Here is a 17,426-nt window from a genome sequence, read left to right on the forward strand (position 1 = left end):
TGGGGTGCAGGGAGGGCAGAGGGTAGAGAGGAGAGCTCATCGTGTCTCCAGGGATGAGACATAGGATGCCTTGTTCACAGTCCCATGTCCTCGGGTCACGCGCTTCGCATCTTCGCCTTACTCACCACGTTCCCCTCTCTCTCTCCTGTTTGCTGCTTTCAGGAGCTGGTAGGGAGCAACCCTCCCCAGAGAAACTGGAAGGGCATAGCCATCGCGCTGCTCGTCATCCTGGTCATCTGCTCTTTGATTGTCACCTCGGTCATCCTGCTGACACCAGGTACTTCTCGCTGTTCTTGGAGCAGTGAGTCATATGCTGAGGGGGGAAGGGAGAGTGCGATGTACCTTGCCTGTGTTATTTTTAAGGGACAGCCTGTTCCATAATTCATGTTTCCCAAGCTCTCGCTTTAAGTGTGCCACGTGGGGAAAACGACGGGACCGGCTATTGGTCAGTAAGACCCATGGGGTATGCTTTTGGGTTTGTTTATATAACTGTTGACCAGCAGGAAATGCTTGGCATCTATGATAATTCATAATTAATTAATGCTTGGTGAGCGTAAAGATGCGGGCATGGCAGCCCTGGCCAGGGAGCTGGGTTGGTTAGAGTGATGTGCCAAGGCCGTGGGTTCTATCCCCCAGTCACGTCAACCAATGAATGCATAACTAAGTGGAACATCACATCCCTGTTCCTCTCTCTCTCTCAAATCAATAAATTAGAAAACTTGTTTTAATTTTAAGAAAAGACACTGGCATGATAAATCTAATAATTCTGGATATCCCATAGTATTGTGGCTATTATATCAGAGATGAATTAAAGACATTATTGAAACAACATATATTGAGTGTGGACAAAAAATAAAGTATAGGCCCTGGCCGGTTGGCTCAGTGGTAGAGCATCGGCCTGGTGTGCAGAAGTCTCGGGTTCGATTCCCAGCCACGGCACACAGGAGAAGCGCCCATCTGCTTCTCCACCCCTCCCCCTCTCCTTCCTCTCTGTCTCTCTCTTCCCCTCTCGCAGCCGAGGCTCCATTGGAGCAAAGATGGCCCAGGTGCTGGGGATGGCTCCTTGGCCTCTGCCCCAGGTGCTAGAGTGGCTCTGGTCGCAACAGAGCGACGCCCTGGAGGGGCAGAGCATCGCCCCCTGGTGGGCGTGCCGGGTGGATCCCTGTCGGGCGCATGCGGGAGTCTGTCTGACTGTCTCTCCTGTTTCCAGTTTCAGAAAAATACAAAAAATAAATAAAATAAAATAAATAAAGTATATATTAGTACTACTGATGAAATAAAAAGAAGTTTAAACAGTGTCAAAAATCTCTCGAAGAAGGGAAAAATAAACCCACCAAAATTATCAGCAGATCCCTGCAGCAAAAACATGCATATCTATAGACGCTGAATGTTCCAACAGGAGGGGGCATAGAAGCTTGGAGGAGGGAGACCCTTGGGGAGGAAAGTCACGGGTAAGGTACCCTGTGAAGGGGGCTCTAACAGAGCAATGAGATGAGGGGAGACAACCACAGGGAAACAGCGAGCGGGGGGCTTTATCCACTGTAGTAGGTGCCTGTTTACATGAACAGGAACAAGCTTCGGTCCTCAATAAATAGACCACACAGGTATTAGACCTTTAAGAAGAAAAAAAATACAATGTAAAAAAAGAAATCTTAGTAGGTACAAAAGGTGCAGATAAATTCTGATGTCTGTTTAAACGATCATAACAAAATTTAAAAGGAAAATAGAAAACAGCCTGAGACCCAAACCGGATCAAGTTACCACAAAGAAAGGAAACTGTAGAGCAAGGTTTCTTGTGACTAGAGACGTAAACATTTCAGTAACTTACTAGCAAGCTGAAACCAGCAACTTATAAAAAGGATTGCACACCATGACCAAATGGGTTATATCCCAGGAAAGGAAATTTGGTTTAATGTATAAAAAAGCAATGTCATACACTCATGTTAATAGAATAAAGGGGGCGAGGGAGAGAGAATGATGATTTCAGGGGATGCAAGATAAGCATTTGACAAAAATCCAAATTCCTCTTGTGATGAAACACTCAACAAGCTAGAATTAGGAAAAAACTTCCCCAAACTGATAAAAAAAAAACACTTGTGAATAACTGATAGCTAATACCGTACTTAATGCCAAAATACTGACAACAGTCTCTTTAAAATCAGGGATAACCCGGGGATCTGCGGTTTTACTGTATATATTACACATTGTATTGGAGACTTTCAACCAAGGCAGTTAGGCAAGGAAAATAATGACACCCAGACGGGGAAGAAAGAAGTTAAATTATCTTGATTCACGAGATGACAAGATGTTGTCTGTAAAAAATCTTAAGGGACACGCACGCACACACACACACATACACACCATTATAAGTAACAAATGAGTTCAGCAACTTTGGAAGGTACAGCGTCTTTGCAAAAAATCATTTGCCTTTCTATACACCAGCCCTGAACAATGTAGAGATGAAATTAAGAAGTGATTCCATTTACAGTAGTTTATGAAAAGTGTAAGATACTGAGGAATCAATTTAACAAAAGGAGTATAAGACGTGTCCACTGAGAACACCAAACACAATCGAGAGGAATTAAAGAAGACCTGTGTCCATGGAAAGACACGCCGTGTCCATGGGTTGGAAGATGGAATGTCGTTAGTAGCACGGCCACACTTCTCAAGTTGATCTGTCAAAATCCCAACTGTTTTTATTGCAGAAATGGACATGCTGTTTCTAAAATGAATATGCATTTTTAATGAAAAAGAAACGAAGCTCATGGACAGGGACCACAGTGTGATGATTGCCGGGGGTGGGGGATGAAGGAGGTTATAAGGGATAAATGGTGATGGAAGGAGACTTGACTTGAGGGTGAACACACAACACAGGGCACAGACGATGTATGTGTTGAAGAACTGTGCACCTGAAACCTGTGAATTTTGTTGACCAGTGTCACCCCCAATAAAGTCAATGAAAAAGAAAAATAAATTAATTGTAAAAATCATAAATCAATAAACAAAATTTATGTGAAAATGTTAGGGATGTAGACTAGCTAAAACAATCTCGTTTTAAAGGACTTACATATATTTGTTTTAAAACATACTGGAAAACCACTTCAAAAAAAATATGGCGGTACTCTCGTAAGGATCAATAGCAGATCAATGGAACAGAATTGAGAGTTCAGAAATAAACCTGTACAGCTATGGTCCACTCGTTTTTGACAAGAGTGCTGAGACTGTTCAATGGAAGAAAATAGTCTTTTCCACAATGGGGTATCCACATACAGAAGAACCAGGTTGCTGTCTTATCTCAATGTGAATCCACTCAGTGTGAATCAACAACCTCATACAAGAGCTAAAACGATAAAACTCTTAAAAGAAAACGTACAGGTAAATTGTTGTGACTTTGTATCAGGTAACTGTTTTTTTTAACCTTGAACATCAAAATCACAAGCAACCACGGGGGGGGGGATGGTAAATGGACTGCATCGAACTTAAAAACTTCCGTGCCTCAAAGGGTGCAATCAAGAAATTGAGAGGAGAGCCCACCTCATGGGAGAAACTATTTACAAATCATAGATTTAATGAAAGTCTAGTATCTGGGGTGTATAAGGAACTCTCACAACGCAAAAAATAAAATAAAATAAAGAAGAGACAAAAAAGTTAATCTTCAAATGCAAAGAATTTGAATAACATTTGTCCAACAAAATACAAAAGGCCAATAAACGTAAGAAAAAGCACTCAACATCATTAATTACAAGGGAAATGCAAATCAAAACCACAGTGAGAAATCACTTTACACCCCCTGGGAGGACTACATTTATTTAAAAAAAAAAGAAGGAGGAAAAACACTAGTATTACAATGTGGAAAAATTGGAGCCTTCATACATTATTAGTAGAAGCATAAAATCATGTAACCTCTGTGGAGAATAGTTTGGTAATTTCCTCTAAAAGTTAAGTGTAAACTTATTCAGTAATTAAGTTAAGCATATGATACAGTAATTCCACTCCGGGTATATATTCCCGAGAAAGTAGAAATATATGCTGTACGGAAACTTGTACACGATGCCCACAGCAACATTATTCATAAGCCAAAGAGTGGGAACACCCCAAAAGGGTTCCTCACCTGGTGGTGCATAGACACACAGAGGTGGTGCATCAAACAGTGGAGTATTGCTCAGCGGTGAAGTGGAATGAAATGCTGATCCCACTGCAGTGTGCAGAAAACATGCGTTATACTTAACCCTTTGAGCAGTATGAACGTGCATGTACGTCCTTATGCTTCTTGACCATCCAGAGTACAATCGTAACAAAAATTTTTATTTTAAAAACATGTAAGGCAACATTAAAAAAAGGCCAATGTATGTTCTTCTTGTCTCCATAAATTGATTATCAAACAAACATGGTTTTAAGTTAATAAAGCTGTAACTGGAACTAATTTTATTTTTTGAAAGAAAAAAAAACCCCACTCCCAGGGGTCAGCGAGCATGAAAAGAAACCTCACCACTCAGAGTTGAGTGAAAGACGGACGTATAAAGCTACTTGGATTCCAGAACAGGCAAATCCAAGTAACGGTTAACAGAGGCTGGAGGTTGGCAGAACAGCAAATGACCGCTAATAAGTATGAGCCTCCTTTTATTTTTAAAGACATAATAAGAGATTTAGAGAAGTGTTAGGCTCACCGCAACATGGAGAGGGAGGTGGAGAAGTTTCCCCTCCAGGCCTCACCCGCCCCCACACACAGAGCCCCCCAGTCAGCAGCGTCCATCCACACCCGCGAGTAGACGTTGACACCGTGCACCTGCGTTGACGGGTCCTGATGAGGTTTCTCTCCTAGGGCAGTGAGACTGCTCTGGAATCGGATCGTGGGTGACGGATGCACTGCCAGTCTTTCTGAAAAGTGAATTTTATCTCAGTGTCTGCTGTTTGTTTAAACAATGTTGAGAACCTTGTAGAGAGAGAGAGAGAAGGAAAAGGTGTGAGCTGGCTGTTGATACATGCACGTGACCTAACAACCTGCCTCACGTTGAAGGCGTTTCAGCAGCAGGTCTGTACAGGACCGCGTAGCCTCGCTGGAGCGCGGCTGATACGTAAGCCAGAGTTGCCTCAAGATCGTTGCCCTCTGTGTTCTTCACAGTGCATCTGACTGGGGGGGGGGGGATTCACCCGCTGAAATTTAAATGGTAGCGCTGGAAAGAATTTGGGGAGGTGTCCTGGGGGCAGATGCAGCAGCGTGGACAGAGTCGGTGTAGTTGTTTGTATGGAAAATAAAGCAGTTTAAGTCATAAACACAAATGCAAGAGTAAACTCTGTGTTTCATGTACCGGCAACTGGAAACCTACGTTTGCCCTGCCCCTGTACCGGTTGTGTTTTGTGAGTAAGCTTCCCATGGTGTGGCTTAGCTGGAAACATGAGCGAATCCATGTTTTAAATGGACATAAGAGAAGCAGGGCTCCTTGGGGGTGTTCCCGCCTTCGCTTTTCTTTGAACAGAGCAGTGCTCCCTGTAAGACAGTGGTGATTGAAGATCGGACGCTGTGTTTGTCCAGCCCTGACAGTGGGACTTAGAAAGCAAGGATATTTTTTAGGCGGCATGAAGTTACCCCACTCTCCCCAGTCACCCTGTGAGCATACTCGGGCTCTTGCTGGCCACATTTCCGGGTAGACTAGATGGCTCCAGCCAGGTCAGGACTGGGTGGGAAACATCTGAACTGAGGGCTAAGACCCACATCTGGGACGCTTCCCTCCACATGCCCAAGTCCACGCCGTTTGGAGAGCGGTCTTTCAGGATTCTCCACTGTCTCGGGAAACATGTCAGTGGTCGGCCATCTCCCACACGCAGCCTCTGATCTTGGATGTGCTTTACAATTCTGTTCTGGTGCAGCAGGCCCTATCACAGTGGCCTTCTTACTTCTGTAAACAGAATAAATACAGTTGTCGTAAACCGTTCTCTCTGAATGCCGATGGCCTGTTGTCATGGCAACAGAGAGCCAGACACTCCCAGGACGTGGGACTCCTGTGGACTCCCTGAATTCCAGAAAAGGCTCGGAAGAATGGGCTTTATTCTCTTCTGCTGAAATTCAAGTGCGGCTGTGCCTTGCCCGACTTGACCATTGGGTTCTGTTGGGTTTCCACGGTCACTGTTCTTTCTCCGGGTTGCTACACTCGAAGGCTGCATGTCCACTTCGGTCCCCTCCGATCACGGGCTTTCTGCATCCCTTCCCTTCACCTTCCTGGATGGAGTGACGGCTTTGATTTGGGTGTTCAGAACTCCAGGAGGCCGAGGAGGCTGTCAAATCATCCACCATGCCTCAAGCACCAGTGCCCTGATGTGGACCAGCAGTGCCTGTCCATTGATCAAATGTGAATGATCCCGTTAGGGGCAGAGAGCAGAGGGCTAAGTGCCGGGTGAAGTGTGAACACGGGCTGCCCAGGGGAGTGGAGAGGCCACTCACAAAGGAGAATGTCACCAGCATGTCCTCATCAAGCAAAAAGTAAAAGAGAAGTCATGGGCAGGGTTTGGTTCCAAGTCTGTTGCTTTGGGACAGCAGCTGAATTGCTGACCTGCAGCCTGGGGGCAGACCCAGGGCGGGCCTGGCTTTCCTGTTTAGCCTCAACTCCGGGGAGTCCTGGTAATCTCAACACCTGTGCGGACTTGCTCCGTCATGGGTCCCTTTCCACAGCACCAGGCTTCCCATCCCGCCTTGCTTCCGTGGTGTTAGAACCGCTTAGAGATTGCATTGTTGTCTGTTATTTTTTTTAAAAAAAATAATCCTTTTTCAAGTGCTACCTGTTGTCCCTAGTCTTGAGCTCTGGTTTATCAAAACACTGATAAATGTCCTCACTTGCTACTTGCCCCCCCAAAAAACCTATCCTGGACTCACTGGGTTCTGTCTTCTGGTGAAAATATTTCCAGGGACATGTGGGTCCCCTCTCCATGTTGGTTCGAAGCAGTGGGGGGGGATGCCCTGTTGATGCCTCAGGACCCCAAAGGGCTTGTGGTGATCATTCTGAGTCACAGCTCCCTTGCTCTGTGCTTCAGTCTAATTACCGCCAGTTACACACAATTGATGTCTTTGAAGAGCAAATTAAAAGGGTTGAAGGCAGTCTTCACTCCACACGGATTACCCAAATGAGAACGTGTCCTTTTCAAGTCTGCCATTCATGTCTCCCTTGCTAGCCTGGGCTCTTTCCTAAATTTCTCTTTGGTATAATAGACTCCAAGTTACCTTATATATATATTTTTTCCTGATAATAAAAGGGAGCGTACGCTAGGTCACACACAGCATACGCCTGTTAGGGGCCGTTAAATTCTGACGAAAAGAACTCTTGTCGTCTCCAATGCCACAGTTATTGTTATCATCTCACTGGGAGATGAGAAGGCTAGTATTTGCATTAAAACAACGCTGACATTTGGCTTTTATAGATTTCTCTCATTAGAGACCGAGTGATGGGGGGGTGGTTGTGATGGGAGAATGCTTTCAGGTCGGGCATATGTAAATGAAAAGTCGTGGGTCTTGGAAAGTCATAGGGAAGGTAGATTGAGGGGGTTAAGGCCGCACAGAGGTGATCAAGAATCTATGACTCACTCGTCTTCCGGGGTAGGAATGTTAACACAGAGATTATTTTTAGGGAATTGAAATGTCATCACTGTTTTATTTTGGTTGGATGTCTGCAACTGTGTTGCGAGCTGTCTGCTTGTCGTTGTTTTAAAAACAGTTTGGAGTTTCCAACTGGACTCAATAGACTTTATGGAGAAGAGAAATCTTGCTAAGTGGCAGTTTACAGCTTATCAGTCAGATTCTCTCAGAATATAGTATCGGAGCCCTGGCTGGCTGGCTAAGAAGTAAAAGCATCAGCCCAGCATGTGGAAGTCCCAGGTTCGATTTCCAGCCAGGGCACACAGGACAAGCACCCATCTGCTTCTCCACCCCTCCCCCTCTCCTTCCTCTCTATCTCTCTCTCCCCTCCCTCCTCCAAGGCTCCATTGGAGCAAAGTTGGCCGAGGTGCTGAGGACGGCTCCATGGCCTCCACCTCAGGCACTAGAATGTCTCCTGCTGCAATGGAGCAACACCCCAGATGGACAGAGCATCGCCCCCTGATGGGCATGCTGGGTGGATTCCGGTCAGGCGCATGCGGGGGTCCGTCTGTCTGCCTCCTCGCTTCTCACTTCAGGAAGAAAAGAAAAGAAAAGAAGATAGTATGGGGCACACAAGTGGGAAACTTCACCAAGTGTTCTGAGTTCATAGTGGATTCAAAACAAGATGAAATGGCTCTATGGGGGGGGGGCTACATTATAATTACATTTGAAAGAGTATCCCCTCACTTAAGAATTGTTACCGCTAGTGAATGTAGCTTGTTCTGTAATAATATGGTCATGGATTTTCAAAATGGCATTTTAGGTTCAGAGCAAAATTGAATGGAAGGGTCGATGTTTTCCATATAAACTTCTGCCCCCAAGACCCACACAGCCCCCCCCCAAGTATCAACATCGCCCACCCAAGTGGTACATTTGTTTCAATGAATGAACCTACTTTTTCTTAAATTTAGGGTTAATTTTTTTTTCTGAAGTGAGAAGTGGGGAGGCAGAGAGAGACTCCCGCATGCGCCCGACCGGGATCCACCCAGCATGCCCACCAGGGGGCGATGTTATGCCCATCTGGGCCATTTCTCCATTGCGGCCAGAGCCATTCTAGCGCCTGAGGTGGAGGCCATGGAGCTGTCCTCAGCGCTCGGGCCAACTTTGCTCCAGTGGAGCCTTGGCTGCGGGAGAGGAAGAGAGAGATAGAGAGAAAGGAGAGGAGGAGGGGTGGAGAAGCAGATGGGCACTTCTCCTGTGTGCCCTGGCTGGGAATCAAACTTGGGACTTCCACATGCCAGGCCAACGCTCTACTGCTGAGCCAATAGGGTTAAATTTAATGGGGTGACTTTGATCCATAAGATCACATGGGTTTCACAGTGGAAGAGTCTGGGACGCCCCGTGCTGGGTTTGAGATTGCAGTCTAATGGCTCCCACTGTCTGTAACAAGGTGTCAATTGTAGCTATTTTTAGAAGCTGATGACAGTCTTGAGTCATCTTATCAATGGAAGGGGGAAAAGGACATATATGTACTCATAAAAACTGGGATACATTTCATGAAGTTCATGGACTGGGTCAACCCATCCATGAACCACTTTGGGCATGGACTTGCGCCTTTGTCTAAAACCCAGATGTTATATACAACAAATTCGTTAGAGAGCTTTAGTCTGCGAGTTACAGAACGCCTAACTCCAGTAATTCAAACTGCCGATGCTGGTTGTCATTTCGCCTAGCAAGAAGTCCAGACATAAGCTGTCCCAGGGTGACTCAGTGGCTCAAAGTTTACCTCTTTTTCCTGCCACCTTCTCCGTCGTGGTGGCCGTGGGTACAGTCACAGTACACATCATCTCTCGTATGATCACAGGAAGAAAGAGAACCTCAGAATTCCCCTCGTGTGTTTCCATCCTTCCCTGAAAACAGCTGCGTATTGGCTATAACAAATAATACGGCAGGCCACCCTTAGCTGTCGAGGGTGATCGAGACAGAAGGTTCTAGAGGAGTCCACCCGTACCACCTTGGAAGAGTGCCCACGTCTGCCCCAAGGCACAGGACCCCTTGATTTACGAAATACTCCAGGAATGCCGACTGCTTTCCTTGCTTTGGAACAGAGAGATTGCACCACCATCTAGAGGGAAACATCTGAAAAGAGGCAGTTCTGACAGAGTCTTATAAAAGAGAGAATTAATTTACACTGCTACTCACCTTATATTTAGTAGCAAACTTCCAGAGCAGCGAGAAGCAGGTTCCCAGGGGTATCTTCACCGTCTCTCTTTTGACTTCCCAGCATTAGTTCTGGAAGGATTGTGAGGTGCGTCCTGCTTACCTACTGAATCCTCACCCTAAAGAGCCCACTTATCTAGAGGACAGCAGAGGCTGTTTATTATTCATGGGTGCATTAAGACTGTAAGCAAAGGCAAGTGTGCCTACATGTTTTTCCCATAAAAGGGCACTTTTTCAAAGCAGCGCAACATTATGCATCGCATCTTAAAAAGCTTAGTTGTTATACGAACCATGAAAGAGTAAATCTCATCCAGCGCCCTGGTTTTTCCCGGAGTCTATTACCGGGTTTCAACGAGAGCCTCTTGGAAAATTCTAAGTGAGTGTTGGGAGACTCGCGACCGTCTGGTACGAGAGGCCGGCTGGTCTGGTTGTTTTTATATTTAGGGACACTCTGACCTGTCAGGAGGAGCCAAAGACGTCAATTCAGGGGTCTAGGTTGGGTTAGCAGATCAGGATCAGGAACAAAGAAGTCGATGATATGATAATAAAAGTGGAGACCTGAAGAGAAGTTGAACGGAATGGATTGGGCAGGTCAGGGAAGCAAGAGAGATTAGATTCCAGGCTGGAACTGTCCCCCTGCTCTCTCGGCGGCAGAGCTTGCACTGTACGCCCCTGCTCGAACCACTGTGATCACTTGGGAAGACGTCACAGAGAGGTGCACGTTTTTTTGATTATTTCATCATCTCCCAACCCCCAAATGGACTCAGTGCTTTTATGTGAAGTATTAAAGATTACCGGAAATGAGGTAAAGTGATGCTTGGCAGAACCTCAGATTTAATCCATCTAGTTGTGATTTCGTGACACACACAAAATTTTTTTTAAACTTAGCAAATGTGTGGTGCAAATATGTGGTTAGTATTTTCAGAGGATGTCCTCTAACATTGTGGGTTCATTGGAAGTGAGAGAAAGGGTCTTGAGGGGTATGGCAGGTACAAAAAATGTCTCCTGGACAATATCCGTGTCCTAATGCCTGGACCTGGGTCTGTTACCTTGTGTGGCAAGAAAAGGGTCATCGCAGAAGTGGGTACCATAAGCATTTTGAGGTAGGGGGTTTTCCTGGACCTTCCAGCAGGTCCTGTGTGGAATCATGTGTCTTTTATTTTTTTTATAAGTGAGAGGAGGGTAGGTAGAGAGACAGACTCCCATGTGTGCCCCAACCGGATCCACCCCGCAACCCCCATCTGGGGACGATGCTAGAACCAATTGAGCCATGACTGTGAGAGGAGGAGAGAGAGAGAAGGGGGAGAAGGAGGGGGAGAGAAGCAGATGTTCACTTCTCCTGTGTGCCCTGACTGGGAATTGAACCTGAGATGTCTGCACACTGGGCCCGTGCTCCAGCCCTGAGCCAGCCGGCCAGCACTGACCACACATGTCTTCATGAGGAGGAGACAGAGGGAGATGAGGTTTGACACAGACAGAGGGAAGAAGGGGTTACCTGCATTAAACAGATGAAACTCCAAAATACCCAGCGCCCACTTGAGCCTCACTCAGACAGCTGGGGCTCCTCCTGACCATCACAGGCATGTGGAGAATAAATACCTAAGGAATACGTTCCTGTACGTACCCTGCTGCCCAGAGTTGGCATTGAATAAAGGAAGAATGAGTGATTTATTATATAATACAGTTGAGAACCTTCCTAGACATTCCTTTCTATCCATCTTTTTTTGGGGAGGGGTATTTTTCCGAAATGAGAAGTGGGGAGGCAGTCAGACAGACTCCCACATGCGCCCGACTGGGATCCACCCGGCATGCCCACCAGGGGGCGATGCTCTGCCCATCTGGGACATTGCTCTGTTGCATCCAGAGCCATTCTAGCGCCTGAGGCAGAAGCCATGGAGCCGTCCCCAGCACCTGGGCCAACTTTGCTTCAATGGAGCCTTGGCTGCGGGAGGCGAAGAGAGAGACAGAGAGGAAGGAGAGGGGGAAGGATGGAGAAGCAGATGAGTACTTCTCCTGTGTGCCTTGACCAGGAATCGAACCTGGAACTTCCACACACTGGGCTGATGCCCTACAGCTGAGCCAACTGGCCAGGGCCTCTAGTCATCTTTTGATGGCTCCCCCCCACCCATGGCTCATAAATCAGTATAGAAATAAGACCTGAGAGGTACGACTACTGAGATATTGCAAGTGGGGGTACATTAGATGGTGTTACTTTACTGAACCATGGTCCTCTCACTGCCACTCATGATGGTTTAATTAAAATACATCACACCGGGCTTTTGTTCGGCATGTGTTTGTGGGAGTTGTCTCACCGTGTGTACTATTTCTGAAGGGCAGTCAGAATGTTTAACGCTTGCTCCTTTTTTACCAAAACACATAAAAAATAAGAAGTATCCCTGCCTCATTTTTTACGTTGGTTTGTTTCTTTGTTTTCTAGCGGAAGATAACAGTCTGTCTCAGAAGAAGAAAGTCACGGTGGAAGACCTCACCAGTGACGAGTTCAAAGTTCACGACCCTGAGGCAAAGTGGATAAGCGGTGAGTCCCCTTCCCAGCTCCTGGCCACTTCTGGGCAGCTTGTCTTTCCCAGTGCTCTGTGCGGTCCCACTTGGCCATGGACATAGCTAGCTCCATGGAGCTCTCGCTGTGATAAATCGCACTATTGTTCTAAGAAAATAGGTTAGCCACTGACATGGGGCTGCGCCTTCCTGAGAAACAGGTCCTCTGCATCACCTCCCGGAATCTTTGTGCATCCCACGGAGATGGGAGATGTTGCTAAGCAACCAGCAGGGGGTTGGGGGAGAGACACAGATGAGCTACCCTTCCTTCCCTGGGTTCTTCTTGTCCATTGTGCCGCCTGGCACTGGGTAGAGGGGTTGAGGGGTTGAAAGATTGTTCTAGAATGTCTCCTTGCACTGCAGGACGTAACCGCTTTTCTCCCGTTGTGTCTGGGAGGGTTGGCTCTGCAGGAAGAGTCACTGGAGACCACTCGTCCAGCCTCAGTGGCTGCTGTGCAGCGTGTCTCAGCCTCAGTGGGACACACTGGAAAAGGCACTCTCGGATCAAGGGACCCTTTGTCAGGAAATGCTAGAGGTCTCGTTCCAATGCCAGCTCTTGCAGTCAGTGAAGTGCAGAGAGGTTCAGCGACTTTTCTGTGGTCACAGGGCTGATCAGGGACCCAGAGATGGCTGCGAGCCTACCTCCTGCTTAGTGTGCTTCCCACAACTGTCCTGTCTGCTCTGTGTCCTGGGGAGCCGACCCCCCTGCACAGGGCGTCTGATGCTGCAGTTCCTGGCGACACCTCGGATGACACATAGTCTCAGGGAGCATCTCACAAAGGCAGCCCGGGTCAGCCCCTGGAAATGGTCTGATAAGCCCCATGCACTGTGCTCTGAGCAAGCTGGAGACACCGGCAGTCTTCAGGGGACCTGCCATCCCTCCCCATTGTCTTTAGGATGCAGGTAAGGAGGGATTAGCTGGTCTGCTAGCTCTGAGCAGGGCTTGGCATCCTCACTGCTCTCTCTTTCTCTCTCCCTCTCCTCCCCCCCAAGGCGTGTTCCCCATCAGTGAGTCCGCAATGGAAGACCAGGGGTCTGGATCCAGAATCCCGCCTGTCTGTGTTATTTACGCTCCTTTCCATTCATTCCGCCACTTGTGAGCAGTTAGCCCTCCGCGCCTCTCCCGCGAGAGATGGGAAAGACTGTAAAATTGGAGGAAATTGCTTCCTTTGAGTGTAGGGAAGTGTCAGCTGGCGGGTTGACCCCAGGAAAGTATGTGCTGTAGAAGATAAAATTGCGGATGGGGCACAGGGCTCGCCACAAATCCCACATCTGGTTCTCTGCCTTTGCCTTGCTTTCTCCGCCCCTCTTTTGTTATTCTGAAACACCAGATGGGCGTTTGAATAACCCTCCTGGGGTTAGGTGGCTAGGTGGGGAGTGGAAGGAGTCCGCCTGTGAAGTGGTCATTCGGAGTGTTTTTGCGGCTGTTTGAAGGCCACATTTTTTCTAATCAAAGCCATTACGCCTTAGAATTGTCAAGACTAAGCAAGTTCCCCAGGGTCATTTGTGCAGCCCTGGAGCAATTGGCAACAGTGAACCACAGAGAGACGCCCAGGAAAGACAGATTTCAAAGAGGGAAAACGTTCTCCATGGCACCAGGAGTTGGCGGCGAGCGTGATAGCCATCATTTGAAGTCATGGCATCACATGCACGCTGAGGAGCACCCCGCGCCGTGTCGGAGCCCTCTGGGAGGAGCCGGGGTGGAATGAGAGAGCACGTTGGTGCAAGCCAGCCATGTGTTTCCTTCCCCCTCTTCTGTTGTCCTCACGATTCCCCTCTTTGCTCAGGAGCAGAGGAGCCCCGTTGTCTGGCATGAGGAGGCGGGTTCTGAATCTTTGAATCGCTGTCCCTTTGACAAGTGCTCCTCTGTCTCCCTGGCAAATAGGACCTCCGACTCTGTTGAATCAAATGCAGATGCCGGCCAGGAGTGGCATCCTATTGCTATGTGCTTGTCTGCCTTATGAGGGGACAGGCTTATTTGCCCCCTTTCGGATATAGGGAAATACACATGTATTGCATGTATCCACGTATGCGTGTGTTTTGTCTTCTTGAGAAGGGGAGCTCAGGTGAGAGCTACATGTTACTTTTCTTCCTCGGTGAGATCGACATCTTCCAGGATGTCCTAAGGTTACTGCAGGCCCCCTTTGGCGTAGAAGATAAAATTGCGGATGGGGCACAGGGCTCGCCACAAATCCCACATCTGATTCTCTGCCTTCGCTTTCTCTGCCCCTCTTTTGTTATTCTGAAACACCAGATGGGTGTTTGAATAACCCTCGTGGGGTTAGGTGGTGGGGGTGGGAAGGAGTCCGCCTGTGAAGTGGACTCCCGCCTTGGCTCTTTAGGTCTTTTTCTGGAGACCCCTCTTATGACACATACATAGCTCCTCCGGTCTTCCCATCCAGCGGGGCTGACAAGCACGTTATGAGTGAGGCCGGACACAGCCCTACAGCAGATCTTCCTTCTCCATCCATGGGCAGGCAGGCGATCCACCTGACGGCTCTGCCTGGGCATTGAGGATACTGCCCAGCAACCCTGGCTGGTTGGCTTAGTGGTAAGAGCGTTGGCCCAGCATGTGGATGTCCTGGTTTTTCAGTTCTCAGTCAGGGCACACAGGAGAGGCGACCATCTGCTTCTTCACCCTTCCCCTTCCCCTTCTCTTTTTTTCTCGTTCTCTCCTCTCTTCTCGTGGCCATGGCTCAGTTGGTTTGAGGGCATCGGCCCTGGGTGCTGAAGATGACTCTAAAGAGCATCAGCCCCAGACGGGGGTTACCGGGTGGATCCGGGTCAGGGTGCATGTGAGAGTCCATCTCTCTGTCTTCCCTCCTCTCACTTGGAAAAGAAAGGAAAAAGAAAAGAGTACCAACCGCCACCCCCATTAGCCCACAGACCAGGACTCACAAAACCTCATTTTATTTGACATTTATGCCAATTAAGAGAGATGTTACTGAAGCCTCACTTTCCTGGGTCTGTAGAGAGCCCAAGGGTATCTCTGGGGGGTCTCTTACTATAGAACGGTCTTTCTGAAGCAGAGTGGGAAACCCATTAATTAGACACAGCGTCCTCTAAGGTGGTGACCCTCACATGAGCCTGACACTATCTTTATTGTTTCAATTAAATGAGTCCTGTGGAATGCTTAACCGCAGCGACCTACGAGGGGCTAATTATCATTGACGTCTTCTCGAACATCAATAGCCTTCTTAATTAATTTTTTTTTAAAGCATCGCTTGGTCTCTTTCATTGTTGAGAACGATCCTAGACAACCCGGTGATCCTGTACACCCACGGCATGTCTAATTTTATGTCTACATGTTGGGTTACATCTGTGTCTTGCCCTGTGATGGTGCACTTCTCGAGGCCGCAATCGTGTTACAGTGACTGCTCCGCTTTCCTCGTAGACCTGAGTGCCAGGTATGTCATCAGGTCTCCCTAACCAGCTGAATGAATGGTTCAGCAATCCGGCAAATCGAGCGTTCGTGGAAGAGGACTTAGGGTGACCAAGTTTTCCAGCTGATGGGAGGCTAGCCAGGTTCTTTATTTGTTGGAACTCTTGGCATTTTAGGAACATTTATCATGATTAATACGTATCTGATTTCATTTTCCTGCGGTGATAGGGAAGATGGTGAGGAGAGCTCTGACACTAAATTTGTTCACACTCATAATTTTTTTAAGTGAAAGGCAAGGAAATAGAGAGACAGACTCCCTCATGCACCCCAACCGGAATCTACCTGGCAGCCCCCATCTGGGGATGATGTTTAAATCTGCTCAGCTATTTTTAGCACCTGAGGCATATGCTCAGAACAAGCCACTGGCTGTGGGAGGGAAGAGGGGGGGAGGGGAGAAGCAGATGGTCACTTCTTCTGTGTGCCCTGACTGGGAATCGAACCTGGGACTTCTACACACCGGGCCGATGCTCTATCACTGAGCCAACCGGCCAGGGCCACCAGAGTGATTGACAACCTTCTTTATATAGAGGCAAGCCAGGGATTGCTTCACATTGAGCAACATGTGTCACGGGCCTGAATCAGCCATTCAGTTGGGTAGGGGGGGGGTCTTTCCTATAAGGAGCCCTGGACTTCTCCAAGGAGTTGTGTGGTGCGAGATGAGCCACCTGGGGCGCCACCTCACGGGGCCCCACGTCCCTTCACTGGAGAGACTGAGGCCCGGGGAGGCCAGTCCATCCAAGTTCATACATCAGCCTCGTGGTTCCCAGTCCAGTGTTTTCCACACCATTCTGTCTCCAACAGACTAATCAATTTCACTCTTTCATTTATTTCTGTCAATAATTGGAAAAGGGTATAAAAAAGAAAAATAAGACATCTTCCTCAGGGGGCGATATTGTAATAAATAGTTAAATGACCTCAGGGACCATGAGGATATTGCCAGGACACAGGAGCATCAGCTTCTTGCTTTGGGAGATCAGGGAGGGTCCCTGGGAAGTGACGTTTGAATCGGGTAGGGCTCTGTCAAGTAGAATGTTTGGGCTCTGTAAGGGAGCAGGGAGTTTTGTTAACTACGCAGGAAAAAAAAATAACAACAATAGAAGCTAGGAAAGGAATTGAGGCAAATACAGGAATGGGTCCGAAGGTTGGGAATACTGGGGGGGAGGGTAGGAGTCGAGGCCGTAGTGTGGGTCAGGGTCGGACCTTGATGACCCTGCTGCAGACGACTCCCATGTGGTCCTCGAGGGGCGAGACCGACTCTGGTTTATTTCTCGGGTCCATGTGGACGGAGGGTAGACCCGGGCTAGGAAAGGACCTGCGTCTGTTCTTTTTCAATTACAGTCAGTGTTCAATCATTGATTAGTTCCGGGTGTGCAGCGTAGCACAGTGGTTAGACACCTACGGGCCTGAGGGAGGGATCCCCCGCCCCCACCGATAATTCGGGTACCCACCTGACACTGTTCATACTTATGACATTATTATGGACTGTTTTCCCTGGGCTGCACGTCACACCCCCGTGACTGTTCTGAAGCTGCCAACCTGGTTCTTCTCCATCCCTCCCCCGGCTGGGTGGTGTGTTCTTAGGAGCCCCGTTCCTTGTGCAGAGCTGTTTGCAGGGGACAGCAGGGGACTTGAGCAAGGCTGCTC

At 48.0% G+C, this 17,426-nt stretch overlaps 1 protein-coding gene across 5 annotated transcripts in view; it reads left to right on the forward strand.

The window, feature by feature from the left end:
* Nucleotides 1-17,426, forward strand: part of DPP6 (dipeptidyl peptidase like 6) — a 590,008-nt gene that overhangs the window by 386,593 nt on the left and 185,989 nt on the right. For all 5 annotated transcript variants that reach the window (XM_066235792.1, XM_066235795.1, XM_066235791.1 and 2 more), the window contains exons 2-3: nucleotides 163-277; nucleotides 12,222-12,320. In XM_066235792.1, coding sequence (XP_066091889.1) covers nucleotides 163-277; nucleotides 12,222-12,320 — 214 coding nt within the window. The remainder of the gene's footprint in view (nucleotides 1-162; nucleotides 278-12,221; nucleotides 12,321-17,426) is intronic.

This window comes from Saccopteryx bilineata, chromosome 6, assembly GCF_036850765.1.
Source record: "Saccopteryx bilineata isolate mSacBil1 chromosome 6, mSacBil1_pri_phased_curated, whole genome shotgun sequence".
NCBI classification, from domain to species: domain Eukaryota; kingdom Metazoa; phylum Chordata; class Mammalia; order Chiroptera; family Emballonuridae; genus Saccopteryx; species Saccopteryx bilineata.